Source organism: Eulemur rufifrons, chromosome 7 (genome assembly GCF_041146395.1).
Source record: "Eulemur rufifrons isolate Redbay chromosome 7, OSU_ERuf_1, whole genome shotgun sequence".
Taxonomy (NCBI): Eukaryota; Metazoa; Chordata; class Mammalia; order Primates; family Lemuridae; genus Eulemur; species Eulemur rufifrons.
Window position 1 is genome coordinate 63,722,821 of NC_090989.1, and position 13,087 is coordinate 63,735,907.

At 37.0% G+C, this 13,087-nt stretch overlaps 1 protein-coding gene across 2 annotated transcripts in view; it reads left to right on the top strand.

Moving 5' to 3' along the window:
• Window positions 1-13,087, top strand: part of STXBP5L (syntaxin binding protein 5L) — a 303,406-nt gene that overhangs the window by 69,349 nt on the left and 220,970 nt on the right. For both annotated transcript variants that reach the window (XM_069472686.1, XM_069472687.1), the window contains exon 4: window positions 785-885. In XM_069472686.1, coding sequence (XP_069328787.1) covers window positions 785-885 — 101 coding nt within the window. The remainder of the gene's footprint in view (window positions 1-784; window positions 886-13,087) is intronic.

Genomic DNA, 13,087 nt, shown 5'->3' on the forward strand with positions numbered 1-13,087 from the left:
TCATTATCCACTTTGGTCTTGGGTTGCCCACATGGCTCATTTTTCAAGATTAAAATCATAAGAATAGAACTTCTCAAACCATTGGCATACTAGGTGTTCACTAGCCACATCCTTCCTGAACATTTCATTGGTATTTCCAGCTGCCTGCACTGCATCATGATGGTACATTTATAGTCAAAAATAACACAAATTTTTGACTTATTTATGGTTTCACAAAAAATGCTCTAAAATTTTGAAAGATTATCACAAGCCAAAAACATGTGTTTGAAAGACTGAGGATGTACCTTCACAATAAACATAAAATAAGAGTGTCAAAGTGAAATGTTAGAGATATCAATTGTGAAACTTAGTACTTAAGGAAATCGGACATTTCATACATAATAACCTAAACTAGGTGGATATTTGCTTCCTTGTAAAGCTATATACAATATGTGTGAATAGTAGAAACAAAAAAAATTAAACTTTTCTTTTTCCCAAAGAAAAACCTTAATGGTAACAATGATGCTACAATAATTAATCATCTCTATTAGTAAATGGATATTCCTTGAACTAGTCACTCTGACCATCCACATGTCAGGATGACTCTTTTACTTGCCTCTTATACTTTCAGCATTCTTAACCTTCTCAACTGAAATATATGTAACTTTTCTTCCTTAAATTTCTAGGTTATATAGGCAAATAACTCTTCAAGCAGTGAAAAATTCAGTAAATTAACTTGTTTCCGCTTCACAAAAACTCTAAATTAAGTAAATTACATACTTACTTTATCTTCTTCTTGTTCCAGGGTGCTTTGGTCAGTGCAAGTTCAGATGATACACTTCATTTGTGGAACCTTAGACAAAAAAGGCCAGCTATTCTTCATTCTCTTAAATTTAACCGAGAGCGGTAAGGACATATGAGTTAAACAATTTCTTAATACATAAGCAAATTACTTCCTTATAAAGTTTCAGGTTAACTTGACAGACTTTTTTTTTTCATAATCTCAATAGCTAGAAATAATTTGATGTTTATGCTTGCTTTTACAAAGTTTCTTTTCATATAAAATGGATAATTGATACAGAGTCAGCCATCTACTAAAGGGGAGCACCTAGGCTTTTTGTTCTCTTAGCTATAAACAAGCACTTCAGCAATGACATGTTCTTTTCCCTGGTCCAGGATACTGAAAACCCAGATCTAAAATTTAAAAGTCAAGTAAATAATAAATACATTTCCACACCTCTTGATTATGACAGTTATGTCCTACACTCTAACCCTTTTACTTAAGTATCTCTTTATATTAAAGAAAACATTGAGACAAAAGTTTTAGATATCAAAAAATGGTGGTACTAACTGTTGAGCAATACCAAACATCCAAGATTCACATTTTTAAAGATGATAATTTGATCAGAATTCAGATCCTCCCATTTTAGAAGGAAATCTCAATGATCAAAAAGAGGAAATTATATGAATACATATGGGAAAAGTTATTAGATTTTATTTATAATAAACTGTACCACATTTTAATCTTTCTAATGTTGGATTCAACTAGACCTAGAACATAACACACATCCACTTAAATGATAATTCATGTAGAGATGCAGTAAAATTTTTAATTTAACTGTATAAAATAATCAGATACTTGTTCATCATTTGGGAAACAAACTCTTGGCAGTAAATGGAAAGGAAAAATCACAGAAAATTTGATGTGAATAAAAAGAATAAAACCTCTGAGAAGTAAATTTTCACACATTTGCAAGTACCATTTAAACTGAGGAATGAGCCCATTTTATTTTATTGAATGATAATTGTTGATGAGGAATCACCACTATATATGAATGAAGTAAACCTGTTTTTATAAATTTGGGGAGAAAGTAGGATGGCAGCTATACAGACATTTTTCCTTCTAATGCAGGGGTGTTCCAATGAAGGGAGGAAAGAACCCCCTTGAACTCCTCAAGTGGGTTCTTGGCTTTGCATGTGAAAGAATTCAAGAGCAAGCCAACTAGGGACAGAAAGTTTATAGATCCTACTGCACAAAGTAGAGGTCCTTTCCTGAGCAGGAGGGGAGCCCACTATGGGTGGTAACATTTTTAAATGTTTAGAAGCCCTATACATAACCAGCATTTTCTTGTGGTCAGGCCATAAAAGTTAACCATAAGTTGTTGTCACAGAAAGGCAAGCATGAATTGTAAGGCATCCAGCTGAGTAATTTATCCATCCTCAGGTGATCCCCGGCCCATGAATTGTTGGTGACTTCTTTGTTCGGGGTGGTTAGAGTCTGGTATCAGTCAAAATGTCTGTATCGAGGGTTTGCAACGTCCCTGATATAACCGGGTACCCAGGCAGTGTGCTCTGCAAGAGATGGGAGAGACAAAGACATGGACACAAAAAGTAAAGTGAAAGGGTGCGGGGAAGTCAGGGACCACCAGCATTCCCGTGAGCCAGGTGGTCCTGACTGAAATCTAGCACCCATTTTTATTCTTTTTCATGCTATAGATTACAATGATTTCATGTGAAAAGCATGTGGGTTACAATGTGTAGAAGTTTCAAGCCTCCCCTAATAGTCACAAGATGTCTTAGCTGATTACTATAGCCCATTACTAAGCACAACTATGCCTTAAGGTATGTGTAGATAGTATATCTGAACTCAGCAGCTGTGGCCCATTTGATTGAGGAACAAAGAGATTAATACTTCTTATTGGGAGGTTAGCTCCCCATCAACTGAGGTGTTCTACTGAGAAAGGGGAGGGAAGGAACTCAACCTGGTGTTTAAGAGTCAGAGCCTGGCATCCCTTCTCCAGGGCTGACATTTTGCAATCTTCCTTTACAGCCGTGGGTGGCTTTCATGTCAAGCCACTTCGTGGCTTTTTAGGCATGAGGCCCCTCAGGCTTTAAGGTGGGAGTCTGCTTTGCTATACTCCCGGATCACTGGAATGTGCCCCAACTAGGCAGTTAACTTCTGTCCTTATCTCTGGCTCCTGCTCAGGCAGCATTCCTTCACTTCCTCTCCTCTCAGGGCCTCAGAAATGAGGTCCCTAAGCCCTGGTGGTCTTATTCCCATCAATCTGCACTCAGGCTCTCATAGTTTTCTTTTCTGCCTTATTCCTATATTACTTCTACCTCTAGCTTTTTCTTTTTCTTCTCATATGCATAATATACTATCTAAATCATTAACTCTCAATATTCTGAGTAATATTCATTAGTATTATATCTCAATATTTTAGGATTCACAATCAATGGAAATATTTTTATATCCAATCTTTGTTTTTAATTTCAAAGTATTACAGGGATACATGTTTTTGGTTACAAGGATTGCTTTTGTAATGCTTGAGTCAGGGTTATAAGTCTGTCTGTCACCCAGATAGTGTTCATTGTACCCATTAGGTAGGTTTCACTCATCCCCTCTTCCCCATTCCCCCCTGATTGATTTCCATTCAGTTATACTTCCCTCTATGTACATGTGTTCTCATACATTAGTTCTAATTTAATAGTGGTGTTTCTTTTTCCATTCTTTAGATACTTCAGTTAGGATAATGGTCTCCAGTTCCATCCATATTCTTGCAAAAGGCCTCACTTCAACCTTCCTCATGGCTGAATAGTATTACATAGTATACATATACTTAGGAGAATGGTCTCCAGTTCCATCCAGACTATTGCAAAAGATATTAATTCATCGTTTTTATAGCTGAGTAGTACTCCATGGTATACATATATCACATTTTATTAATCCACTCATGAATTAATGGGCATTTGGGTTGATTCCACAACTTTGCAATTGTGAATTGTGCTGCAGTAAACATTTGAGTCCTGGTGTCTTTTTTTAATAAAATGACTTCTTTTCCTTTGGGTAAATACCCGGTAGTGGGATTACTGGATCAAATGGTTGGCCTACTTTTAGTTCTTTGAGGAATCTCTATACCGTTTTCCCTGGAGGTTGTACTAACGTTTAGTCCCACCAACAGGGTATAAGCATTTCTTTCTCTCTGCATCCATGCCAACATCTATCGTTTTTGAACTTTTTAATAAAGGCCATTATAACTTGGGTAAGGTGATATCTCATTGTGGTTTTAGTTTGCATTTCCCTGATGATTAGACACATTGAGCATTTTTTGTATGTGTGTTTATTGGCCATTTGTCTACCTTCTTTTGAAAAGCTTCTGTTCATGTCTTTTGCCCACTTTTTAATGGAGTTTGTTGATTTTTTCTTGCTTATTTGCTAGAGTTCTTTGTAGATTCTGGTTATTAGTCCATTATTGGCTGTATATCTTGTGAATATTTTTTCCATTCTGTAGGTTGTCTGTTTGCTCTATTATTTCCTTGGCTGTGCAGAAGCTTTTCAATTTAATCAAGATCCATTTATTTAATTTTGTTGTTGCTGTGGTTGCCATTGTGGTCTTCTATATTTCTTTGCCTAGGCTGATATCTAGAAGAGTTTTTCCAACATTTTATTCTTGAGTTCTTATGGTCCCATGCCTTACAATTTAAGCTTTTTATCCATCTCCAATTAATTTTTGTGTGTGGTGACAGACATGGATCCTTTTTCATTCTTCTGCCTGTGACTTATCTAGTTGTCCCAGCACCATTTATTGAATAGGAACTGTTTCCCTCACTATATATTGTCTGCTTTTTCAAAGATCAGTTGGCTGTATTTGGATGGTTTTGTGTCTGGGTTTTCTGTTTTGTTCCTTTGGTCTATGTTTCTATTTTTGTGCCAATACCATGCTGTTTTGATTACTATGGCCTTATAGTATAGTTTGAAGTCTGGTAACGTGATGCCTCCAGATTTGTTCTCTTTACTTAAGATTGCTTGGGTTATTCAGGCTCTTTTTTGGTTCCAAAAAAAGCATAGAAATATTTTTTTCTAGATCTGTTAAATATGACATTGGTATTTTAATGGGGATTACATTGAATTTGTAGATCATTTTGGGAAGTATGGACATTTTAACATTGTTGATTCTACCGATCCATGAGCATGATATGCTTTTCCATTTGTTTACATCATCTATGATTTCTCTGCTAGGCATTTTGTAGTTCTCTTTGTAGAGATCTTTCACAATCTTGGTTAAGTATATTCCTAGGGATTTTATTTTCTTTGTAGCTATTGGGAATGGTATGGAGTCTTTGATTTGACTCTCATCTTGACTGTTATAGCTGTATAGGAATGCTACTGATTTGTGTACATCAATTTTGTAACCTGAACCTTTGCTGAATTTATTTATGAATTGCAGGAGTCTCTTGGTGGAATCATTGGGTTTTTCTAGATATAAAATCATATCATCAGCAAAAAGCAATAGTTTGACCTCTTTCCCAATTTGGGCATGCTTAATTTCTTTCTCTTGCCCGATTACTCTGGCTAGGACTTCCAGGACTCTGTTGATTAGAACTGGTGGCAGTGGGTATCCTTGTCTTGTTCCCATTCTTAGTGGGAATGCTTTCAACTTTTTTTCACTCAATGTGATGCTGGCTGTGGGTATGTCATATATGGCTTTTATAATTCTGAGATATGTTCCTTCTATGCCAATTTTGTTGAGGGTTTTTATCATGAAGGGGTGCTGAGTTTTGTGAAATGCTTTTTCTGCATTTATTGAGATGATCATATGGTCTTTGTTTTTGCTTCTCTTTATGAGTTATATCACATTTATTAATTTATGCTTGTTGAACAATCCTTGCATCCCTGGGATGAAGTCCACTTGGTTATGGTGGATTATTTTTTTTTTGATGTGCTATTGAATTTGGTTTGCTAGTAATTTATTGAGGATTTTTCTATCTATATTCATAAGGGTATTAGTCTATAGCTTTCTTTTTGTTGTTATGTTTTTTTCCTGGCTTTGGTATCAAGGTGCTACTGGATTTATAGATTGAGTTGGGGAGGACTCCCTCCTGATCAATGCTATGTAGTAATTTCTAGAGTATGGGTACTAACTCTTCTTTGTAGGTGTGGTAAAATTCAGCTTTGAATTCATCTGGTCCATCCAGGTTTTTTTGTTGTTGGAAGGTTTTTTATTGCTGCTTCAATGTTGTTTCTCATTATTGGTGTGTTCAGGAGTTCTATTTCTTCCTTACTAAGTGTTAGGAAGTTGCATGTTTCCAAGAATTTGTCTATTTCCTCTATGTTTTTGAGTTCATGTGCATAGAGTTTTTTATAGTGTTCAGAGATGATATTTTTATTTATGTAGTATCAGTTGTTGTATCTCCTTTTTCATTTCTGATTAAGTTTATTTGGTTTCTTTCTCTTCTGTTCCTAGTTAATCTAGCAAGAGGTCTATCAATTTTGTATATCTTTTCAAAGAACCAACTTTTTGTTTCATTGATCTTCTGTATTATTTTCTTGTTTTCAATTTCCTTTAGTTCTTCTCTGACCTTAGTTATTTCTTTTCTTCTGGTGTGATTGGGATTGGTTTACTCTTCCTTTTCTAGTTCCTTGAGATGTGTTATCATATTTTTAATTTGTAATCTTTCTGTCTTTCTTATGTAGGCATTTAAGGCTATGAATTTTCTCCTTAGGACTGCTTTTGCTGAATCCCATAGATTTTGATTGTTGTGTCCTGTTGTTAATACAGTTAGAGGAATCTTTTTATTTCTATCTTAATTTCATTGTTAATCCAATAATCATTCAGTAGCAAGTTGTTTAATTTCTAAGACATTGTGTAGAATTGAGTCTTTCTCTTGGAGTTGATATCTAGTTTTTTTCCACTGTGGTCTGAAAAGATACATGGTATGATTTCTATTTTTTCTATTTTTTTGAATTTGTTGAGCCATCCTTTGTGCCTTAAAGTATGATCAATCTTGGAGAATGTTCTATATGTTGATGAGAAGAATGTGTATTCAGTAGTTTTGGGGTAAAATGTTCTGTAAATGTCTTTTAGGCTCATTTGTTCTAGAGTCATATTTAAGTCCAGTGTTTCTCTATGTATTTTCTGCTAGGATGATCTGTCCAGAGTTGTCAGTGGGGTATTGAAGTCTCCAGCAATTATGATGCTGCTGTTTATCTCTTTGCTTAGATCTAGTCAGGTTTGCCTTATGAATCTGGGCATTTCTGTGTTAGGTGCATAGATATTTACAATTGTTATATTTTCTTGTTGGATTATTCCCTTTACCATTATATAATGACCATCTCTGTCTTTCTTTGCTATTTTTTATTTAAAGTCAATTTTTTAAGATATGAGAATGGCTACCCCCGATTTGTTTTGATTTCCATTTGTATGGACTATATATTTTTTTCATCCCTTCCCCTTGAGTCTCTATGAATCCTTGTGGGTTAGATTTGTTTCCTGGAGATGGCAGATACTCATTTATAATTTCTTATCCATTTAGTCACCCTATGTCTGTTGATTAGAGAATTTAAACCATTCACATTGATTGATAGAATTTATATGTGGGAGGCTGTTCTGTTCATCCTGTTGGGTAGTACCTCATTGCTTTGTTTTACATCTTGTACTATTGTTTTATATCAGCTCTGAGCTTTTGCTTTTGGGTTGTTTTACACTGATGTGTGACTTTTGTGCTCATCCATGTATAATGCAGTTCTGAGTATTTCCTGCAGAGGAGGTCTGGTCTTGACAAATTTTCTCAGTGTTTGCTAGTCTAGAAATGTCTTTATTTTTCCTTTGTGTATTTTTCAGGATATAAAATTCTAGGCTGTCAGTTGTTCTGTTTAAGAAGACTGAAGACGGGGCCCCAATCCCTTCTGGCTTATTAAGGTCTCAGTTGAGAAGTCTTCAGTTAGCCTGATGGGTTTTCTCTTGTAAGTTGCTCAATGTTTTTGCCTTATGCCTCAGAGGTGTTTATACTTTCATGTTGACTTTGGCCAGTCTGATGAATATGTGTCTTGGAGATTGTCTCTTCGCAATGAATCTCTCAGGTGTTCATTGAGCTTCTTGTACCTGGATGTCTAAATCTCTAGCAAGAATAGGGAAGTTTTCCTAGGTTATCCTCTCAAATAGTTTTTCAGGTCCTTGTGCACTTTTTTCCTTAACCCTCAGGGACATCTATGATTCTTATATTTGGCCATTTTATATAATCCCATATTTCTTATATTTCTTGTTCATTCCCCTTAGTTCTCTGTTCTTTATTTTTGACTGACTGAGTTAATTCAAAATAGTTGTATTCAAGCTCTGGGATTCTTTCTTTTGCCTCGTCTAGTCTATTCTTAAAGCTTTCTACTATGTTTTTTATTTCCTTAAATGAATTTTTCACTTCTAAATATTCTGCTTCATTTTTTTTTAACATGTCAATCTCTTTAGTGAATTTTTCATTTATTTCTTGAATTGCTTTTCTCGTTTCTTTGAGTTGGTTTTCCATTTTCTCTTTGATTTCATTGAGCTTCCTTAACAATCCATATTTGGAATTCTTTATCTGTCATTTCAGTATTTTTGTTTTGATTGGTATTTACTACTAAGGAACTGATATTTCCTTTTGGGGCTATCCTTTTGCTCTGATTTTTCATAGTTTTCGAGTTCTTTCACTGATTCCTTCTCATCTGGAGCAGCTGTTGTTTCTTATTTTTGGATTTTCTTTTGTTTAGATGGGGCTTTTTCCTCTGCCCTGACTAATACAGGTGTGTTTGTAGCATATGTTGGGTAAGAACCTTTGGCTCTGCTTGTGGGTGCTTTGATGGCACTGTAGTTTCTGGATGGTTGCATTGGTTATAGATATCCTTAGTGTGGTGCTAAGGATTTTCTCAGTTCCTAGTTGTTTGTAGGCTGTAGTCATGGTGAGCTATGTGAGTGGGCAGATTTCCTGTCTCTCTTTGATGAGGGAGGATGGAAGTCTTTGAAATCCTTTCTCTTCCCCCAGCCCTCTGGTCTTCTTAACACTGTGAATTGTATTGGCCTGTCCAGTGTAATCTGTGAGACAGTAGGTGGCACTTGTGAGTGAGAATCAACCACACCCTGTGTGATTGAGTCAATAGATGCTGTAAAGGGCTGTGCATATTGACCTCCCTATCAGTGGGTGGCACTTGTTGGAAGGCACAAGATGAGGTGTAGATTTTGGGACCTGTGACTGGCTCTAGTCCCTCAGGAGAATCAACTGAATGCCCGAGGTTTTGGGTGGGGCCCTGGAACTTTCAGGGGAGTCCCTATTCTTTGCTACAGTAGAGATAGGTAGGGGAGTGAGGCTAGGTGGGGCTGGGATGGCTGAGCCCACCCTCAGCCTCCACAAAGGCCTGCAGTGTAGCTGTTTCAGCAGGAGTCAAAGGTCCACTCTCAGCTTCTGGGGAAAGCCACCAGGGAGGGTGTGAAGTGGCTCCACCCAACCAGAAAGTCTGCTTATGGAGAATGGGCTGTCAGAGAGTCACAATCTGGCTATATTGAGTGGGTTTCACTCTTCTCCCCACTCCCCTGAACCACGGTTTTCTTGCAATGTTTGCTGGCAGGCAGGAGCTCTAACTAGCTAAGCTCCCCCACAATTGTGCTGTAGGGTGGGGGACTTCCCCACCCAGGATCCCAGCCTGGGCTGAGAGCACAGCCTTCCTGTGGGGGGAAGGGTGCTCTGCAAGTATGCCGCAGCTGGGAACCACATTGCACTCTCCTCTCCGTTCTGCCCACATGAGCTCCCTTGCCTGCTGAGATTAGGTCAAAAATCTCCCCTCCATGCTCCTGATCAACATAATCGAGTCCTGGGAGTGTGGGATCTGGCTTGTGGGCCTATCCCCAAAGATCAATCCCTGACCAGACCAAGGAGAAGTGTGCTGGTCCCAAGTTGCCTATAGAGTGATCCAGCAGGTTTGATGTCCTTCCACTTCGTGGTATGCCCTGCTCTGATGCAGCCACCATGCATGCAGCTCCACAGAATGCCAGTGAGCAGGGAGCTTCGAGACTTTAAGAGGAAATGGTTTGAGCCCCACTCTCTGTAGAAGCCTTGGTGTGGTGGCTCAATTATCTCTCTCAACAGCCATGGATAAGGGAGGGGAGAGGGAGGAAAAGAGTCTGGATGGAGGAAAGCTAGCACTCTGGTCATCTCCATGCCCCTCTCTGCAAGGCAGCTGGCCTGGAATTGCTGCTGGGTCATGCAGACCGCCCCCTGCGCCCCCCTCACCCCCACCCCACCCCGAGGACTCACTGGACCCCTGTGGCTCCTGGAGTCTGGGCCAGAGTTGGGAAATGTTTGCTTGGGAACAAGTAAGTCAAAAACTAAGAGGCTGAACCCCCCTTAGGAGGAAAAAGGTGCACAGTGGGTTGAGAGGCAATATGGTGCCTTGCCCAGGGTGAGGGCCTGGGAGCCTGGTACTTTGTCCACAAGAAGCTCCGAGTTCTCTGGCAGCAGCAACTTTTGGGCTTCTGGGGGTAGAAAGTCACTCCAGCAGCTCAGAAGCCCACTGTCAGAGATGTGAGGGTGAGATTAACAAACCACTCCACCTACCCTTTTTGCTACACTCCAAGCCTCTCAGGGTTGATCTCCACCAATTTCTTGCTCTTCCTTGTTTTGCTCTGCAATTTTTTCCTGTGAATTCCCCCACAGGTTCTAGCACCCTTACCTCAGAATTACATTCAATATAATGTTTGTCTGTTTGTTTTTTTTCTGTTTCATCTAAAACCTTTCCTTCCTACTGAGACACTCTGGCAGCTGGTGTCTCTGGTCATCCATCTTCCCTCTCAAACATAGTTATTTGTAAATGTGAAGAGTTAGTAGGTATTTAGTAATTGATATAAGATTGCCCTGAAAGGGAAACCCATTTGTTTGAAAAGTGGTGCAGTCTGACAAGAGATGGTCAGATCCTGACCTAGGTAAGCAGCCCTCTCATATCCAATCCTTTTTTAGGAGGAAAAGAATTTATATTTTAGACATTTGCTAAAACTATATAGGGCTTCTTTATTTAGGCCTAATTTTGGCTATTTTATTTAAAAACTTAAGTAATGTAGGAGAAATTTCAGGATACTGAAACATTTTAAGAACAGTCAAGAGTCGTACTATTCCTTTATCTTTACCACTAAAAATATTATACATTTGGTTTACCATATTGATTTTACCCACCTTTCTACTGGTAAAATTTTTTCTTTTATTTCAATGCTTTAGGTATATCTGATCCTACATTTTTGTGTGGATGGATAGAGTGGATTTTTTTTCCATTGCAACTGGAATGTTGAAAGCATCAACCTGAAATAATTGAAAGTATCAGAATCTAGTTTTAAGGGGTTTATTCAAGCAAAAAGTGGGAGCGGTCATTCAAGAGACTTAGACTTTAGAGAAATGGGGTTAATATTTTGAAGTTAAAAGTTAAGTTCCTGCCTATAGAGGAAAACAAAGAAGCTTGGTAGGATTGTAACTTTTTCTATACAAGACAGGTTTATGAGTTACAAAAATTCAATTAGTTACAGTCTGTTTTCTTTTCTATAAGGCTTGTTTTCATTTTCTTTCCAATTTAAAGGAATATATTAACATTCCATCCTAAAACAATCTGATAGCCATGAAGTCTTTGAGAAAGGTGAGAGGGAAGATAATCTGTAATGAAGATCTACAGTGAAGAGGGAAAGTCTTCTCTGTTGTCTTTTAGTCATTTGCAACATTTTACAAAATGGAGGAAGGAAGAAGGCTAATCTATGATCAGAAAAAAAGGTTACGGTGCCTCGGTTACAGCTGAGTGACTCAGGCTCTATAATCACATTCCTTTAAGGATCAAAATTATTTAGAGTTCCAACTGCTTAGATTTTGAGTTATTTATTTTCACAAAGGGAATGTTCTGACCCCTTTCATGGCCCTTTTTGGGGGAAGAAATGATTGGTAGTGATGAATTCCAATTATAATTTTGTTATCTCAAATAGAATAATTGATAGTAACATAAAAGAGCAAGCTTACAGATTTGGAACAAGTTTAAATCATAGGAATTTTGAGAGCATTGCCTGTTTTAATGTGTACAAAAATGTGATATTTATTTTTTAGAGAAAGATACATACTCTTTATCATCATATGGCTTCAGAATATTCATTAACTATCACAATCTATTGTAGGAAGGGAAAATATCTGTCAATGTTTGGTGAATGTGAAGTTCAGGTATATAAAGGAGAGTTTAACCAAGCATATTTTGGAATAGCCTCCAAACTCTCTGACATTAGCCATTTAATTAGGTAAATTTTCTAAATACCTTTATGATTCTGTATATGTTTCAGTTTATATAAATTATACTATAAATTTTAGTTTATTTTATTGGGGCACTTTCAGTCTTTAGTTTTACAATCTTTGAAGGCAGTAACCAGTCTTAGATTGTTGAGAAATAGGTTTGTGTATCTAGCTGCTTCTGGTAAATGATCTTTGGACTCCTTCCAAATAAACCTAAATAAGGAAGAGAAACTGTGTTTTTGTGATGTGTGATCTGAATAATGAATAAAATCAAACATTCATATTTTAGGCATAGTAGCAGCACTTGCTATCACTGATCATAAGTTTGTGTAATGTTGGAGAAGTCATAGAGTTGTTTTATGTGGTTTTCAAGTGAAATTCAATATGTAGGCTATTGTATAAGGACCCTTAAATTATCTGTACTTATCAGTCTATTTTTCTGTCTGTGTGTTTTGCTAATTAATATCAGAGAATGTCTGAGGAATATTAGTTAAACTGAAGGGAAGGAATATTTTGTTAAAAACTGTAGAATTTATGAACTCTCTGGAAAACTTGATCCATTAGAGTTGGCTTTTGTGGACTCAATTTATAACCCCAATTTAAAATATTTTATTACTTTATAAAGGCAATTTGAATTGGCTTTTTAAAAAAAATCTCTTGCATAATTAATATATTCACGTGGTTTGACATTCAAAAGATAGAAGGGTATATACAGTAAAGGATCTTTCTTCCATTCCTGTCCCCTGGACACTTAGCAGGGGCAAACAGTATCTTGACAGAGATTCATTATGAAAATATATAAGGAAATATTATATGTAACACAGTTTTCTTTCTTATGTGTATATAAGTCAAATTGAAAATATGTGTCGTTTTTTGTTAAATTATAGCATGTTATACAAATGGTTTTATGCTTTGCTTTTTTCTCCTTTTTGTAATGCATTCTAAAGATCATTCCTTATCAGTATGTAAAAATCCCCCCCTCTTTTTTTTTTGGTGTGTGTATAAATGTTTCTGAATCATCATGAAACTGTTTAAATCTTGTGTACACCTT